The sequence below is a fragment of the Eubalaena glacialis genome, chromosome 2 (assembly GCF_028564815.1).
Source record: "Eubalaena glacialis isolate mEubGla1 chromosome 2, mEubGla1.1.hap2.+ XY, whole genome shotgun sequence".
NCBI lineage: Eukaryota > Metazoa > Chordata > Mammalia > Artiodactyla > Balaenidae > Eubalaena > Eubalaena glacialis.
This window is the reverse complement of record NC_083717.1, coordinates 72,617,513-72,636,244: the sequence shown is the minus strand read 5'-3', so window position 1 is coordinate 72,636,244 and position 18,732 is coordinate 72,617,513. Positions and strand designations below refer to the sequence as shown.

The 18,732-nt window shown below is 41.3% G+C and overlaps 1 protein-coding gene across 4 annotated transcripts in view; it reads left to right on the top strand.

Moving 5' to 3' along the window:
* Positions 1–18,732, top strand: part of APH1B (aph-1 homolog B, gamma-secretase subunit) — a 267,402-nt gene that overhangs the window by 19,948 nt on the left and 228,722 nt on the right. For all 4 annotated transcript variants that reach the window (XR_009699387.1, XM_061180221.1, XM_061180222.1 and 1 more), the window contains exon 5: positions 6,231–6,358. Coding sequence is in view for 3 of the 4 variants with exons in the window: in XM_061180221.1 (XP_061036204.1) it covers positions 6,231–6,358 (128 nt within the window). In the remaining variant the exon portion in view is untranslated. The remainder of the gene's footprint in view (positions 1–6,230; positions 6,359–18,732) is intronic.

Here is an 18,732-nt window from a genome sequence, read left to right as displayed (position 1 = left end):
ATGCTTTCAGTTTTTCACCATTGAGAATGATGTTTGCTGTGGGTTTGTCATATATGGCCTTTATTATGTTGAGGTAGGTTCCCTCTATGCCCACTTTCTGGAGAGTTTTTATCATAAATGGGTGTTGAATTTTGTCAAAAGCTTTTTCTGCATCTATTGAGATGATCATATGGTTTTTATTCTTCAATGTGTTAATATGGTGTATCACATTGATTGATTTGCGTATATTGAAGAATCCTTGCATTCTTGGGATAAATCCCACTTGATCTTGGTGTATGATCCTTTTAATGTGTTGTTGGATTCTGTTTGCTAGTATTTTGTTGAGGATTTTTGCATCTATATTCATCAGTGATATTGGTCTGTAATTTTCTTTTTTTGTAGTGTCTTTGTCTGGTTTTGGTATCAGGGTGATGGTGGCCTCATAGAATGAGTTTGGGAGTGTTCCTTCCTCTGCAATTTTTTGGAAGAGTTTGAGAAGGATAGGTGTTAGCTCTTCTCTAAATGTTTGATAGAATTCACCTGTGAAGCCATCTGGTCCTGGACTTTTGTTTGTTGGAAGATTTTTAATCACAGTTTCAATTTCATTACTTGTGATTGGTCTGTTCATATTTTCTGCTTCTTCCTGGTTCAGTCTTGGAAGGTTATACCTTTCTAAGAATTTGTCCATTTCTTCCAGGTTGTCCATTTTATTGGCATAAAGTTGCTTGTAGTAGTCTCTTAGGATGCTTTGTATTTCTGCGGTGTCTGTTGTAACTTCTCCTTTTTCATTTCTGATTTTATTGATTTGAGTCCTCTCCCTCTTTTTCTTGATGAGTCTGGCTAATGGCTTATCAATTTTGTTTATCTTCTCAAAGAACCAGCTTTTAGTTTTATTGATCTTTGCTATTGTTTTCTTTGTTTCTATTTCATTTATTTCCGCTCTGATCTTTATGATTTCTTTCCTTCTGCTAACTTTGGGTTTTGTTTGTTCTTCTTTCTCTAGTTTCTTTAGGTGTAAGGTTAGATTGTTTACTTGAGATTTTTCTTGTTTCTTTAGGTAGGCTTGTATAGCTATAAACTTCCCTCTTAGAACTGCTTTTGCTGCATCCCATAGGTTTTGGGTTGTCGTGTTTTCATTGTCATTTGTCTCTAGGTATTTTTTGATTTCCTGTTTGATTTCTTCAGTGATCTCTTGGTTATTTAGTAACGTATTGTTTAGCCTCCATGTGTTTGTGTTTTTTACGTTTTTTCCCCTGTAATTTATTTCTAATCTCATAGCGTTGTGGTCAGAAAAGATGCTTGATATGATTTCAATCTTCTTAAATTTACTGAGGCTTGATTTGTGACCCAAGATGTGATCTATCCTGGAGAATGTTCCGTGCGCACTTGAGAAGAACGTGTAATCTGCTGTTTTTGGATGGAATGTCCTATAAATATCAATTAAATCTATCTGGTCTGTTGTGTCATTTAAAGCTTCTGTTTCCTTATTTATTTTCATTTTGGATGATCTGTCCATTGGTGTAAGTGAGGTGTTAAAGTCCCCCACTATTATTGTGTTACTGTCAATTTCCTCTTTTATAGCTGTTAGCAGTTGCCTTATGTATTGAGGTGCTCCTATGTTGGGTGCATATATATTTATAATTGTTATATCTTCTTCTTGGATTAATCCCTTGATCATTATGTAGTGTCCTTCCTTGTCTCTTGTAACATTCTTTATTTTAAAGTCTATTTTATCTGATATGAGTATAGCTACTCCAGCTTTCTTTTGATTTCCATTTGCATGGAATATCTTTTTCCATCCCCTCACTTTCAGTCTGTATGTGTCCCTAGGTCTAAAGTGGGTCTCTTGTAGACAGCATATATATGGGTCTTGTTTTTGTATCCATTCAGCAAGCCTGTGTCTTTTGGCTGGAGCATTTAATCCATTCACGTTTAAGGTAATTATCGATATGTATGTTCCTATGACCATTTTCTTAATTGTTTTGGGTTTGTTTTTGTAGGTCCTTTTCTTCTCTTGTGTTTCCCACTTAGAGAAGTTCCTTTAACATTTGTTGTAGAGCTGGTTTGGTGGTGCTGAATTCTCTTAGCTTTTGCTTGTCTGTAAAGCTTTTGATTTCTCCATCAAATCTAAATGAGAATCTTGCCAGGTAGAGTAATCTTGGTTGTAGGTTCTTCCCTTTCATCACTTTAAGTATATCATGCCACTCCCTTCTGGCTTGTAGAGTTTCTGCTGAGAAATCAGCTGTTAACCTTATGGGAGTTCCCTTGTATGTTATTTGTCGTTTTTCCCTTGCTGCTTTCAATAATTTTTCTTTGTCTTTAATTTTTGCCAGTTTGATTACTATGTGTCTCGGCGTGCTTCTCCTTGGGTTTATCCTGTATGGGACTCTCTGCGCTTCCTGGACTTGGGTGGCTATTTCCTTTCCCATGTTAGGGAAGTTTTCGACTATAATCTCTTCAAATATTTTCTCTGGTCCTTTCTCTCTCTCTTCTCCTTCTGGGACCCCTATAATGTGAATGTTGTTGCGTTTAATGTTGTCCCAGAGGTCTCTTAGGCTGTCTTCATTTCTTTTCATTCTTTTTTCTTTAGTCTGTTCCGCAGCAGTGAATTCCACCATTCTGTCTTCCAGGTCACTTATCCGTTCTTCTGCCTCAGTTATTCTACTATTGATTCCTTCTAGTGTAGTTTTCATTTCAGTTATTGTATTGGTCATCTCTGTTTGTTTGTTCTTTAATTCTTCTAGGTCTTTGTTAATCATTTCTTGCATCTTCTCAATCTTTGCCTCCATTCTTATTCCAAGGTCCTGGATCATCTTCACTATCATTATTCTGAATTCTTTTTCTGGAAGGTTGCCTATCTCCACTTCATTTAGTTGTTTTTCTGGGGTTTTTTCTTGTTCCTTCATCTGGTATATAGCCCTCTGCCTTTTCATCTTGTCTATCTATCTTTCTGTAAATGTGGTTTCTGTTCCACAGGCTGCAGGACTGTAGTTTTTCTTGCTTCTGCTGTCTGCCCTCTGGTGGTTGAGGCTATCTAAGAGGCTTGATGGGAGGCTCTGGAGGTGGGTAGAGCTGACTGTTGCTGTGGCGGTCAGAGCTCTGTAAAACTTTAATCCACTTGACTGTTGATGGGTGGGGCTGGGTTCCCTCCCTGTTGGTTGTTTTGCCTGAGGCAACCCAACACTGGAGCCTACCCGGGCTCTTTGGTGGGGCTAATGGCAGACTCTGGGAGGGCTCATGCCAAGGAGTACTTCCCAGAACCTCCGCTGCCAGTGTCCTTGTCCCCACGGTGAAACAGAGCCAGCCCCCGCCTCTGCAGGAGACCCCCCAACACCAGCAGTTATGTCTGGTTCAGTCTCCCCCAGGGTCACTGCTCCTTCGTCTGGGTCCCGATGCAGACACTATTTTGTGTACGCCCTCCAAGAGTGGGTTCTCTGTTTCCCCCAGTCCTGTCAAAGTCCTGCAATCAATTCCCACTAGGCTTCAAAGTCTGATTCTCTATGAATTCCTCCTCCCGTTGCCGGACCCCCAGGTTGGGAAGCCTGACGTGGGGCTCAGAACATTCACTCCAGTGGGTGGACTTCTGTGGTATAAGTGCTCGCCAGTCTGTGAGTCACCCACCCAGCAGTTATGGGATTTGATTTTACTCTGATTGCGCCCCTCCTACCGTCTCACTGTGGCTTCTCCTCTGTCCTTGGACGTGGGGTATCCTCCTTGGTGAAGTCCAGTGTCTTCCTGTCGATGATTGTCCAGCAGCCAGTTGTGATTCTGGTGCTCTCGCAAGAGGGAGTGAGAGCACGTCCTTCTACTCCGCCATCTTGGTTAATCCTCAGAATCTGCATTTCTAACAAGTGCTCAAGTGCTAGTGATCTATTGATTCAAAAACTAACTGCTTCAGAGTCCTTACAGTCAGCCCTCCATATCTGTGGGTTTTGCATTCACAGATTCAGCCTACCGTGGATCAAAAATAATTCAGGAAAAGAAAATTCCCCAAAGCAAAACTTGTACTTGCCTGGCTCCAGCAACTATTTACATAGAATTTACACTGTGTTTACAACTATTTTCCTAATATTTACATTATATTAGGTATTATAAGTAATCTAGAGATGATTTAAGGTATACGGTGGAGGATGTGCTGTGCATAGGTTATATGCAGATATTACACCATTTTATATAAGGGACTTGAGCCTCTGCAGGTTTTGGTATCCATGGGGGGGCCCTGGACCCAATCCTCCACGGATACCAAGGGAGAACTGTATAGGTCTAGCTGTGGAATTGCTGGAGTGCGATAGAGAATGCAAATTTTCAACTTTGCTAGGTAATGCTAGATTGTTTGCCTACCAGCAGTGTGAAAGAGAATGGTCAGACTTGACTTTTTGCCAGATTGGTGGGTGTTAATGGTGGAAAAGGGAAATCTGTGTGCCTTTTTTCATGTTGAAACTTTCAGAATATGTGGAACTTGATCTTTCTTTTTTTTTTTTTGGCCACACCTCATGGCTTGTGGGATTTTAGTTCCCCGACCAGGGATCGAAGCTGGGCCCTCAGCAGTGAGAGCGTGGAGTCCTAACTACTGGACCGCCAGGGAATTCTGAAACTTGCTCATTTTAAGTAAGGAGTGTTGTCCAGGATGCAGGACACACACACACACGCATGCACACACACAGTATTCCATAGAAAAACCTGTGTGTGCCAATCAAGTTCAGTTTCAGTTGCTTAAGAATCTTGGATAAAAAATGGGCAGAAGACCTAAACAGACATTTCTTGAAAGAAGATATACAGATTGCCAACAAACACATGAAAGGATGCTCAACATCACTAATCATTAGAGAAATGCAAATCAAAACTACAATGAGGTATCACCTCACACCAGTCAGAATGGCCATCATCAAAAAACCTACAAACAATAAATGCTGGAGAGGGTGTGGAGAAAAGGGAACCCTCCTGCACTTTTGGTGGGAGTGTAAATTGATACAGCCACTGTGGAGAACAGTATGGAGGTTCCTTAAAAAACTAAAACTAGAACTACCATAAGACCCAGCAGTCCCACTACTGGGCATATACCCTGAGAAAACCTTAATTCAAAAAGAGTCATGTACCACATTGTTCATTGCAGCACTCTTTACAATAGCCAGGACATGGAAGCAACCTAAATGCCCATCGACAGATGAATGGATAAAGAAGATGTGGCACATATATACAATGGAATATTACTCAGCCATAAAAAGAAACGAAATTGAGTTATTTGTAGTGAGTTAAAAAAAAAAATGGTTCTGAAGAACCTAGGGGCAGGACAGGAATAAAGACGCAGATGTAAAGAATGGACTTGAGGACATGGGGAGGGGGAAGGGGAAGCTGGGATGAAGTGAGAGAGTGGCATGGACATATATACACTACCAAACGTAAAATAGATAGCTAGTGGGCTGCCAAGCAGCCGCATAGCACAGGGAGATCAGCTCATGCTTTGTGTCCACCTAGAGGGGTGGGATAGGGAGGGTGGGAGGGAGACGCAAGAGGGAAGAGATATGGGGACATATGTATATGTATACCTGATTCACTTTGTTATAAAGCAGAAACTAACACACGATTGTAAAGCACTTATACTCCAATAAAGATGTTAAAAAAAGAAAGAATCTTGGATAATTACTGCAATTTCTAATATTTTTATCTTCCATTGGCCTTAAAAAAAAAATCCAAGGAGAAATTCCACTTTGATGAGAAGACTTGTTTAAATTGAAGACACCTCTTTTAATGGAGAACAGTTTCTCAGGGACCTCCCTGGCAGTCCATTGGTTAAGACTTTGAGTTTCCAATGCGGGGTTGGGGGCGTGCTGGTTTGATCCCTGGTCGGGGAACTAAGATCCCACGTGCTGTGTGGCGTGGTGTTGGGGGAGGGTGGGAGTTTCGCAATTAGTGCAGAAGGGTAATTTGGAGAAAAGCTGATTAGATATCACAGTAGTTTTATTGCATTCCTAAGAGAAACTCCTTGAAAGCCAGATCCAAGTTGACTTTTTGTTTCACAAGTTCACGTTCTAGATGAGAAGCTGCTTCAGAGTTGGCCCCCTGGTTCAGGAATGTTGCTCTCAGAGTTACTATTCGAGCAAATATGTGTCAGGGTCCCGCTTCTGTCAGATAGGGTTGAACCCTCACAGTAGTGCAGTGTACCCCAAGAGCGTTGTCCCAGGACTAGGTGTTCAGTGGGCTTTGGGGTTTGTTGTCCTGTGACTGGGCAGTAATGGTTGCCTGTCTTTCAGCTTTCATGACGCTGGTGATCATATTGCTGCACATGTTCTGGGGCATTGTGTTTTTTGATGGCTGTGAGAAGAAAAAGTGGTACACCCTGCTTGCAGTTCTCCTGACCCATCTGCTGGTGTCAGCCCTGGTGAGTATTGCTACCGTGCTCAAACTGGTTTTTGGAGCTCAAGTCTGCATATCTAAAGTGGTAGATTCCACTCTGAATGAAATACATGCTCATAGGAAAATGAGGAAATTCAGAGAAGTCATTTAAAAGAATGAGTGAATGAATGATAGATAAATCATCTATTTCTTACCATAGAAAGATAACTATTAATTTGTTGGTTGATCTCATAAAAGTTTTTTGGTTTTTTTTTTCATATGTGTCTTTCTTTTAATGGGTAGAGTCAAACTGAAATAGGCTTGCATTATGCTTATGTTATGTAACACATCTTAAACAATTTCCATGTTATTATAAATCCTTTTAGTATTTAAGTTTTAGTGGCTTTAGATCATTACATAAAGTTATAGTTTGCTTAACTGATTGATAACTTGTTTTTCTACTTTTGGTTATTACAATGCTGTCTGGAACAACTTTGTATGTGAAACTTTTTCAATACATTGTTTAGATTCCAAGGAATGGATTTTTGAAGTCAAATCGTGTGAATATTTTTAAAGCCTTTGATGCAAATTGCTAAAATACTCTCTACAAGGGTTGTACTATTTTTACGCATTCTGATGAATGTCAAGAGTGCTCATCTTACTCTCTCCTCACTGACATTATGATGCCAGTTTTCAAAAGTAATTTAAAACGAATACTTGACTAGATGTATTGTTTAAGTACCGTTTAATGCTTTGGTCTTAGTTTAATTGTAACGTGTCATATACTTGCAACAGAATTATCCCAGCCACTGCTTTGTCCAGACCTTTATCATTTCTCACCTACAGTATTGAAAAGCTTCCTTCTGATGGTGTCCTGCCTCATGTTTCTCTCCTCTCCATCCATTTAGAGTTCATATCAGGTTTTCTTATACTGGGCTTCTTGTTCGCTATTCCATCTAAAAAACAACCTTATTACCTTTCTTACCTAAAACCTTTCAGTCATACAGGATTCTAAAGTTACCCTTAATATGATGGCAGCTATGTAAAGTCAAATCTTTTTTTTTTTTTTTAATTTTTGGATTTTATTTAATTTATTTTTTTATAGAGCAGGTTCTTATTAATCATACATTTTATACACATCAGTGTATACATGTCAATCCCAATCGCCCAATTCATCACACCACCACCCCAACTCCCTGCCGCTTTCCCCCCTTGGTGTCCATATGTTTGTTCTCTACATCTGTGTCTCGATTTCTGCCCTGCAAACTGGTTCATCTGTACCATTTTTCTAAGTTCAACATATATGTGTTAATATACTATATTTGTTTTTCTCATTCTGACTTACTTCACTCTAAACGACAGTGTCTAGATCCATCCACGTCTCAACAAATGACCCAATTTTGTTCCTTTTTATGGCTGAGTAATATTCCATTGTATATTTGTACCACATCTTCTTCATCCATTTGTCTGTCGATGGGCATTTAGGTTTCTTCCATGACCTGGCTATTGTAAATAGTGCTGCAGTGAACATTGGGGTGCATGTGTCCTTTTTTTTTTTTTTTTTTTTTTTTAAAGATTTATTTATTTTTTTATTGATTGATTGATTGATTGCTATGTTGGGTCTTCGTTTCTGTGCGAGGGCTTTCTCTAGTTGCGGCGAGTAGGGGCCACTCTTCATTGCGGTGCGCGGGCCTCTCACTATCGCGGCCTCTCTTGTTGCGGAGCACAGGCTCCAGACGCGCAGGCTCAGTAGTTGTGGCTCACGGGCCTAGTTGCTCCGCGGCATGTGTGATCTTCCCAGACCAGGGCTCGAACCCGTGTCCCCTGCATTAGCAGGCAGATTCTCAACCACTGCGCCACCAGGGAAGCCCGCATGTGTCTTTTTGAATTATGGTTTTCTCAGGGTATATGACCAGTAGTGGGATTGCTGGATCATATGGTAATTCTATTTTTGGTTTTTTAAGGAACCTCCATACTGTTCTCCATAGTGGCTGTATCAATTTACATTCCCACCAGCAGTGCAAGAGGGTTCCTTTTCTCCACACCCTCTCCAGCATTTGTTGTTTGCAGATTTTCTGATGATGCCCATTCTAACTGGTGTGAGGTGGTACCTCATTGTAGTTTTGATTTGCATTTCTCTAATAATTAGTGATGTTGAGCAGCTTTTCATGTGCTTCTTGGCCATCTGTATGTCTTCTTTGGAGAAATGTCTATTTAGGTCTTCTGCCCATTTTTGGATTGGGTTGTTTGTTTTTTAAATATTGAGCTGCATGAGCTGTTTATATATTTTGGAGATTAATCCTTTGTCCGTTGATTCGTTTGCAAATATTTTCTCCCATTCTGAGGGTTGTCTTATCGTCTTGTTTATGATTTCCTTTGCTGTGCAAAAGCTTTGATGTTTCATTAGGTCCCATTTGTTTATTTTTGGTTTTATTTCCATTACTCTAGGAGGTGGATCAAAAAGGATCTTGCTGTGATTTATGTCAAAGACTGTTCTTCCTCTGTTTTCCTTTAAGAGCTTTATAGTGTCTGGTCTTAAATTTAGGTCTCTAAACCATTTTGAGTTTATTTTTGTGTATGGTGTTAGGGAGTATTCTAATTTCATTCTTTTACATGTATCTGTCCAGTTTTCCCAGCACCACTTATTGAAGAGACTGTCTTTTCTCCATTGTATATCCTTGCCTCCGTTGTCATAGATTAGTTGACCATAGGTGCATGGGTTTATCTCTGGGCTTTCTATCTTGTTCCATTGATCTATGTTTCTGTTTTTGTGCCAGTACCATATTGTCTGGATTACTGTAGCTTTGTAGTATAGTTTGAAGTCAGGGAGTCTGATTTCTCCGGCTCCATTTTTTTCCCTCAAGACTGCTTTGGCTATTCGGGGTCTTTAGTGTCTCCATACAAATTTTAAGATTTTTTCTTCTAGTTCCGTAAAAACTGCCATTGGTAACTGGATAGGGATTGCATTGAATCTGTAGATTGCTTTGTGTAGTATAGTCATTTTCACAATATTGATTCTTCCAATCTAAGAACATGGTATATCTCTCCATCTGTTGGTATCATCTTTAATTTCTTTCATCAGTGTCTTATAGTTTTCTGCATACAGGTCTTTTGTCTCCCTAGGTAGGTTTATTCCTAGGTATTTTATTCTTTTTGTTGCAATGGTAAATGGGAGTGTTTCCATAATTTCTCTTTCAGATTTTTCATCATTAGTGTATAGGAATGCAAGAGATTTCTGTGCATTAATTTTGTATCCTGCAACTTTACCAAATTCATTGATTAGCTCTAATAGTTTTCTGATGGCATTTTAAGGATTCTCTATGTATAATATCATGTCATCTGCAAACAGTGACAGTTTTACTTCTTCTTTTCCAATTTGTATTCCTTTTATTTCTTTTTCTTCTCTGATTGCCATGGCTAGGACTTCCAAAACTATGTTGAATAATAATGGTGAGAGTGGACATCCTTGTCTCGTTCCTGATCTTAGAGGAAATGCTTTCAGTTTTTCACCATTGAGAATGATGTTTGCTGTGGGTTTGTCATATATGGCCTTTATTATGTTGAGGTAGGTTCCCTCTATGCCCACTTTCTGGAGAGTTTTTATCATAAATGGGTGTTGAATTTTGTCAAAAGCTTTTTCTGCATCTATTGAGATGATCATATGGTTTTTCTTCTTCAGTTTGTTAATATGGTGTATCACATTGATTGATTTGCATATATTGAAGAATCCTTGCATCCCTGGGATAAATCCCACTTGATCGTGGTGTGTGATCCTTTTAATGTGTTGTTGGATTCTGTTTGCTAGTATTTTGTTGAGGATTTTTGCATCTATATTCATCACTGATATTGGTCTGTAATTTTCTTTTTTTGTAGTATCTTTGTCTGGTTTTGGTATCAGGGTGATGGTGGCCTCATAGAATGAGTTTGGGAGTGTTCCTTCCTCTGCAATTTTTTGGAAGAGTTTGAGAAGGATGGGTGTTAGCTCTTCTCTAAATGTTTGATAGAATTCACCTATGAAGCCATCTGGTCCTGGACTTTTGTTTGTTGGAAGATTTTTAATCACAGTTTCAATTTCATTACTTGTGATTGGTCTGTTCATATTTTCTATTTCTTCCTGGTTCAGTCTTGGAAGGTTATACCTTTCTAAGAATTTGTCCATTTCTTCCAGGTTTTTTTCCCTGTAATTCATTTCTAATCTCATAGCATCATGATCAGAAAAGATGTTTGATATGATTTCAATTTTCTTAAATTTACTGAGGCTTGATTTGTGACCCAAGATGTGATCTATCCTGGAGAATGTTCTGTGCGCACTTGAGAAGAAAGTGTAATCTGCTGTTTTTGGATGGAATGTCCTACAAATATCAATTAAATCTATCTGGTCTATTGTGTCATTTAAAGCTTCTGTTTCCTCATTTATTTTCATTTTGGATGATATGTCCATTGGTGTAAGTGAGGTGTTAAAGTCCCCCACTATTATTGTGTTACTGTTGATTTCCTCTTTTATAGCTGTTAGCAGTTGCCTTATGTATTGAGGTGCTCCTCTGTTGGGTGCATATGTATTTATAATTGTTATATCTTGTTCTTGGATTGATCCCTTGATCATTATGTAGTGTCCTTCCTTGTCTCTTGTAACATTCTTTATTTTAAAGTCTATTTTATCTGATATGAGTATTGGTACTCCAGCTTTCTTTTGATTTCCATTTGCATGGAATATCTTTTTCCATCCCCTCACTTTCAGTCTGTATGTGTCCCTAGGTCTGAAGTGGGTCTCTTGTAGATAGCATATAGATGGGTCTTGTTTTTGTATCCATTCAGCAAGCCTGTGTCTTTTGGTTGGAGCATTTAATCCATTCACGTTTAAGGTAATTATCAATATGTATGTTCCTATGACCATTTTCTTAATTGTTTTGGGTTTGTTTTTGTAGGTCCTTTTCTTCTCTTGTGTTTCCCACTTAGAGAAGTTCCTTTAGCATTTGTTTTCTTTTTTTTTGTTTTTAATTTTATTTATTTATTTATTTATGGCTGGTGTTGGGTCTTCGTTTCTGTGCGAGGGCTTTCTCTAATTGCGGCAAGTGGGGGCCACTCTTCATCGCGGTGCGCGGGCCTCTCACTATCGTGGCCTCTCTTGTTGCGGAGCACAGGCTCCAGACGCGCAGGCTCAGTAATTGTGGCTCACGGGCCTAGTTGCTCCGCGGCATGTGGGATCTTCCCAGACCAGGGCTCGAACCCGTGTCCCCTGCACTGGCAGGCAGATTCTCAACCACTGCGCCACCAGGGAAGCCCCTAGCATTTGTTGTAGGGCTGGTTTGGTGGTGCTGAATTCTCTTAGCTTTTGCTTGTCTGTAAAGCTTTTGATTTCTCCATCGAATCTGAATGAGATCCTTGCCAGGTAGAGTAATCTTGGTTGTAGTTTCTTCCCTTTCTTCACTTTAAGTATATCATGCCACTCCCTTCTGGTCTGTAGAGTTTCTGCTGAGAAATCAGCTGTTAACCTTATGGGAGTTCCCTTGTATGTTATTTGTTGTTTTTCCCTTGCTGCTTTCAATAATTTTTCTTTGTCTTTAATTTTTGCCAGTTTGATTACTATGTGTCTCGGCGTGTGTCTCCTTGGGTTTATCCTGTATGGGACTCTCTGCGCCTCCTGGACTTGGGTGGCTATTTCCTTTCCCATGTTAGGGAAGTTTCCGACTATAATCTCTTCAAATATTTTCTCTGGTCCTTTCTCTCTCTCTTCTCCTTCTGGGACCCCTATAATGTGAATGTTGTTGCGTTTAATGTTGTTCCAGAGGTCTCTTAGGCTGTCTTCATTTCTTTTCATTCTTTTTTCGTTATTCTGTTCTGCAGCAGTGAATTCCACCATTCTGTCTTCCAGGTCACTTATCCGTTCTTCTGCCTCAGTTATTCTGCTATTGATTCCCTCTAGTGTAGTTTTCATTTCAGTTATTGTATTGTTCATCTCTGTTTGTTTGTTCTTTAATTTTTCTAGGTCTTTGTTAAACATTTCTTGCATCTCCTCGATCTTTGCCTCCATTCTTTCTTTTTTTTTTTTTTTTCAAATTATAGGGACAGGGGATGGGTCAGCAGGGGTGAGAGGAGGGTGTTTAAATTTATTTATTTATTTATTTATGGCTGTGTTGGGTCTCTGTTTCTGTGCGAGGGCTTTCTCTAGTTGTGGCAAGCGGGGGCCACGCTTCATCGCGGTGCGCAGGCCTCTCACTGTCGCACCCTCTCTTGTTGCGGAGCACAGGCTCCAGACTCGCAGGCTCTGTAATTGTGGCTCACGGGCCCAGTTGCTCCACGGCATGTGGGATCCTCCCAGACCAGGGCTCGAACCCATGTCCCCTGCATTGGCAGGTGGATTCTTAACCACTGCGCCACCAGGGAAGCCCTTTGCCTCCATTCTTTTTCCAAGGTCCTGGATCATCTTCATTATTCTGAATTCTTTTTCTGGAAGGTTGCCTATCTCTGCTTCATTTAGTTGTTTTTCTGGGGTTTTATCTTGTTCCTTCATCTGGTACATAGCCCTCTGCCTTTTCATCTTGTCTGTCTTTCTGTGAATGTGGTTTTTGTTCCACAGGCTGCAGGATTGTAGTTCTTGTTTCTGCTGTCTGCCCTCTGGTGGATGTGGCTATCTAAGAGGCTTATGCAAGTTTCCTGATGGGAGGGACTGGTGGTGGGTAGAATTGACTGTTGCTCTGGTGGGCAGAGCTCAGTAAAACTTTAATCTGCTTATGGGTGAGGCTGGGTTCCCTCCCTCTTGGTTGTTTGGCCTGAGGCAACCCAACACTGGAGCCTACCTGGGCTCTTTGGTGGGACTAAAGGCGGTCTCTGGGAGAGCTCAGGCCAAGGAGTACTTCCCAGAGCTTCTGCTGCCAGTGTCCTTGTCCCCATGGTGAGCCACAGCCATCCCCCACCTCTGCAGCAGACCCTCCAACACTAGCAGGTAGGTCTGGTTCAGTCTCCCCTGGGGTCACTGCTCCTTCCCCTGGGTCCCCATGTGCACACTACTTTGTGTGTGCCCTCCAAGAGTGGAGTCTCTGTTTCCCCCAGTCCTGTCAAAGTCCTGCAATCAATTCCCACTAGGCTTCAAAGTCTGATTCTCTAGGAATTCCTCCTCCCGTTGCTGCACCCCCAGGTTGGGAAGCCTGACATGGGGCTCAGAACCGTCACTCCAGTGGGTGGACTTCTGTGGTATAAGTGTTCTCCAGTCTGTGAGTCACCCACGCAGCAGTTATGGGATTTGATTTTACTGTGATTGCACCCCTCCTGCCGTCTCTTTGTGGCTTCTCCTTTGTCTTTGGATGTGGGGTATCTTTTCTGGTGAGTTCCAGTGTCCTGTCGATGATTGTCCAGCAGCTAGTTGTGATTTTGGTGTTCTCGCAAGAGGGAGTGAGAGCACGTCCTTCTACTCCGCCATCTTGGTTCAGGGCCGTAAAGTCAAATCTTAATGGATAAAACACTGGCGAGAGAGTGCATTAAAATATTAACAGCTTTCATCTTTGGGTGAATTCTTTTATTCTTTATGGTTTTTGGAATGTTCCAAATTTTCTACTATGTACACTTTAATAAATAGAAAGGAAGTTTTAAGGAAAAGGAAATATCCTTCTTATGGATCCAATTGGCCATTCATTCATTTGACAAATAGCCTTCTGTGTTCCAGGCACTGTTCTAGGCGAACAAAACAATTTAGTGAAAAAAAGAAAGACCCTGCCTTTACCATCTAGTGGAGAGAGAGGCAGTAAGCAGTAGACATAATAAAAAGAAGTTTTATAGTATCTTAGAAATTAATAGGTGCTGTGGGAAAAAAGGGAAAGTAGAGCAGGTTAAAAGGGTTTCAGATTGTGTGGGCTGGGGATGTTGAATTTTTGAACTATGTAGTCAAAAGTAGGCTTCATTGTGAAGGTGACATTTGAACAAAGAAATGAAGTTGGCCATGTGGCTGTCTGGAGAAAGAGCATCCAAGACTAAAACAGCCAGTGGCAAAGTCCTAAGACTAAAGAACATGCTTGGCATGTTTATGGAAGTGAGGGTGGCCAGAACCAGTGAGCCTGCGGAAGTTAGTAGCAGATACTGTCACAGATTTGAAGTTGGGGACGGAAGTAGAGGTTGGAAATGAGAACCACATCTAGATAATGCAAGACTTGAGCTTTTTACTCTCAGTGAAATGGGAATCATTGTAGGGTGTTGAGTACAGGGACATGACTTGAATCACGTTTTAAAAGGATCATTTTGACTTCTGTGTTCAGAGTAGATTGTAATGGGGGAAGAGATTACAGTCATCAAGAGAAGGATGGTGACAACTTGGGTGAGATAGCAGTGGAAATAATGAGAAATGTTCAGATTCAGGACATTTTTTTGAAAGTAGAGCCAGCAGTATTTCCTGACAGACTGGATAAGGCAAGGGAGAGAAAGAAGAGGAGCCAAGGATGTCGTCACAGTTTTTGGCCTGGATAACTAGAAGGATGGAGTTGCCACCAGCTGGGACGGAGAAGCTTGTGAGGGAGATCAGGAGTTCTCTTTGGGCACGTTACCTTGGGGGCGCCTCTTGGACATTCAAGTGGAGAAGTCAGTTAGGCAGTTGGATGAAAAAGTCTGGAGTTTGGGAGAGAAATCCAGGCTCGAAGAGATGATTACAAGAAGTGAGTATAAGCAGACAAGAGAAGAGGCCCAAGGACTAAGGCCTGGGGCATTCCAGCCTTGAGGTTGGGGCAAGAAGAGGAGCCAGCAAAGGAGACTGAGAAGGAGCAACTTAGTGAAGTAGAAGAGCACCAGGAGCCAGGTGCCTGAAGCCAAGTGTGCTGAGGAGGAGAGAGGGATGGGCTGTAGCAGAGGCCAGTGGAATAAAGCCCAGACTTCTTTGTTTGACGTAAGCCTCTTACTGGTTTTACTGGTGCAGAACTTACCTCTTGCTGCTCCCCATTGTTCACATCATACACTCCATCTAAATTGATCCAGTGTGGCTCCCCAGCAGGGAGTGCCTTTGTTCGTTTTGTTTTATCTGCAATGACTCCTAACCTAGGTCAGTTTGGAAAACGCCTGAGCATTTCATGTGAGGCCTCCCTGGAAAAGGTGCCCATTTCTGACTCTGCACTATCACTAGCCCTTATTTATCGCTGTGTTATAACCCCTCTCCCCGGCCAGCATTATTTTATTTGATACAGTTTTTACATCTACCTCTCTAATTAGAGTTTGATCATCAGTGATGGGACCTTATCTTGTCACTCTTTGTATCCTGAATCCAAGGGCATGTGCAGGCAGGGTGAGGGTGAGGACAGTGAGGTGCCTTGGAGGCACTCCCCCGCTACCCCTGCTGGGCAGAGGTGATAAACTGACCCAATGAGAGCCTCTTCTTTGTTAAGAAGAACCCATCTCCCCACCTTACCCGGGCCCAGCACAGGAAGTATCCTTTCTTCTATCAAAGGCCAGTCCCTCCACTTGGGCTCCAGACCTAATTCCTTCCTACTTAAGGACTTTACTCCTTTGACTGTGCCCTCTCTCCTACATCACCAGCCTATCCCTCTTTTCACCAGCATATAGACATATCTTAAATAAAACTCTTCTTTATTGCCTGTTCTCCTTCTAGCTATGACTTTTTTCTGGTTCCCATCGCAGCAAAATTTCTCAAAGAGTTATCTCCGCAAACTCTGTCTCCGCTTCTTCTCTCATGCTTCTAGTGCATTTTGCCTTCTGTTCAACCACCCTTCTAAGACTGCTTCATTTTTTTATACAGCAGGTTCTTATTAACTCCAAGTCTTTTAAGCTTGGTCTTCCTCAAGTCTTTTGTATCTCATTAAATAGCACCACCGTTTACCTAAAGCCAGAAACATGGAAGTCATTCCTGGCCTCTCCCTTTCCCTCACATTCCATCCACCAACAACTCCCACCGGTTCCTATCATCTGCTCTCTCCATCTCTACCACCATCACCCTGGACTAAGTCACCAACCTGTACTCTCGTCATGCAGTGCAGAGTCTTCCTAATTAGTCTTCCTGCTTTCACCATAGCCTCCTTGAATCCATTATCTGCAGTTTAAAAAATCTAAAATCATGGGAATTCCTTGGTGGTCCAGTGGTTAGGACTCGGCGCTTTCACTGCCGTGGCCTGGGTTCAATCCCTGGTCGGGGAACTAAGATCCCGCAAGTGCAAGGTGGCCAAAAAATAAATAAATAAATAATCTAAAATCATTCAGCTCCCCGACCTAAAACCCTTCTGTGCACCTCCATTGCACTGAGGATAAAATTCATACTCCTCACCAACATGCTGGGTATCTGGCCCCTGCCGTCCTCTCCTATCTCAGTGCTTGCCCTTGCATCCCTACACATCATTTATATCAACTCTCAGGTTTTCAGCTGCAATGAACTCTTTGCCCTTCTTTGGTTCCCTCCCTTGGTCTACACCAGGCTGGCTCCCTCCTCCTCCCGTAAGTCTCAGATTAAATGCTGCTTCCTCAGCGCCTTCCTTGACCCCCCTAGGTAGATCGCCTTGTTCTTACCTATGCTAGCACCATCTCAGTTGTAGTTATTCTGTCCTAGCATTCATCACAATTTGGAATTATTTATTTGTTTCTTCATTCATTACTTGTCTCCCTTACTGGTATATAAGCTCCATTAGGATAGGCACTGTGGTCTTCACTAGTACCTCTCAGCATCTCATCAGCAGTTTTTAAATGAACTTTTGGAACCCTCAGCAATTGTGCAGCTGTTCCCTCACGTTCCCTTAATACTAAGGATTTTTACTAAAGTTACCTGAACTTGTCTCACTTTCTTGCTAACTCTAAGAGCCAGTTAACACAGAAATGGTTAAAAACTGGGCCCTGGTTATGTAACATCTATCTTCTGTTGGGTATTTCATTAGGTCTGGCTTCTGATTACCTTCTAGGGTTGCCATTTGAATATATTGGGTTGGCCAAAAAGTTCCTTCAGTTTTTAAGTCAAAATAAAAGACACATATTTCATTTTCACCAAGAAGTTTATTGAACAGCGTATTCACTGTTTTGTTCCACTACCTTTTGCTATTTTTCAGGCAACTTCATAATTCTGTCTTCCTAAAACTGATTATCTTTTTGAGCAAAAAACTGTTCCAGGTGCCTTTTACAGTCTTCCAGGGAATTGAAATTTTTTCCATTAAGAGAATTTTGTGAAGACCGAAATAAATGGAAATCCGAAGGTGCAATGTGTGGTGAATACAGCGGAAGAATCAGAACTTCCCAGCCAAGCTGTAACAGTTTTTTGCCTGGTCATCAAAGAAACATGTTGTCTTGCGTTATCCTGATGGAAGATTATGCTTTTTCTGTTGACTAATTCTGGACACTTTTCGTCGAGTGCTGCTTTCAGTTGGTCTAATTGGGAGCAGTACTTGTTGGAATTAATCATTTGGCTTTCCGGAAGGAGCTCATAATAAAGGACTCCCTTCCAGTCCCACCATCTACACAGCATCACCTTCTTTGGATGAAGACCAGCCTTTGGTGTGGTTGGTGGTGGTTCATTTCGCTTGCCCCACGATCTCTCCCGTTCCACATTATTGTACAGTATCCACTTTTCATTGCCCGTCACAATTTGTTTTAAAAAGAGAATGTTTTCGTTATGTTTAAGTAGAGAATCGCATTTGGAAATACGGTCAAGAAGGTTTTTTTCACTTATGTGGAACCCAAACATCAAAGCGATTAACATAACCAAGCTGGTGCAAATGATTTTCAGTGCTTGATTTGGATATTTTGAATATGTCAGCTATCTGCTGCGTGGTATAAAATTGATTGTTCTCAGTTAATGTCTTGATTTGATTGCTGTCGACTTCAACTGGTGTACCCAACCGTGGAGCATCATCCAGCGAGAAATCTCCAGCACGAAACTTCGCACACCACTTTTGACACGTTCGATCAGTCACAGCACCTTTTCCATACACTGCACAAATCTTTTTTGCATTTCGGTTGTGTTTTTACCTCTCTTGAAATAATAAAGCATAATATGCTGAAAATGTTGCTTTTTTCTTCCATCTTCAATATTAAAATGGCTACACAAAAAGTCACCAATTTTGATGTCTTTTTTTAAATGCACGCTGATATGACAGCTGTCACATACAATCTAACAAAATTGTTTTGAATGAAGTTAAAGACAACTAAGTGCTACTAGAGCCATCTTACGGAAAAAAAACGAATGAACCTTTGGCCAACCCGATATTTTCTCTCCACAGACGCAAAGAGAAGCTTGGCGGCCAGGTTACAGTTCCCACCTCTAAAAAGCTGTCCTTTTTCTCAAGGCAAATAAACTATCTGCGTCTCAGCCTTCCTGCATCTTCACCAGCCCTGGGCACTTCCCTGCCCATCCTCAGCTAGACAGAGATGCCCCCTGCCTCACTCTAGTCAAAAGCTCTCCTACACCCAGCATCTTTTAACTTTGGGAGCCAGATCTGGCTTCACTTTTCC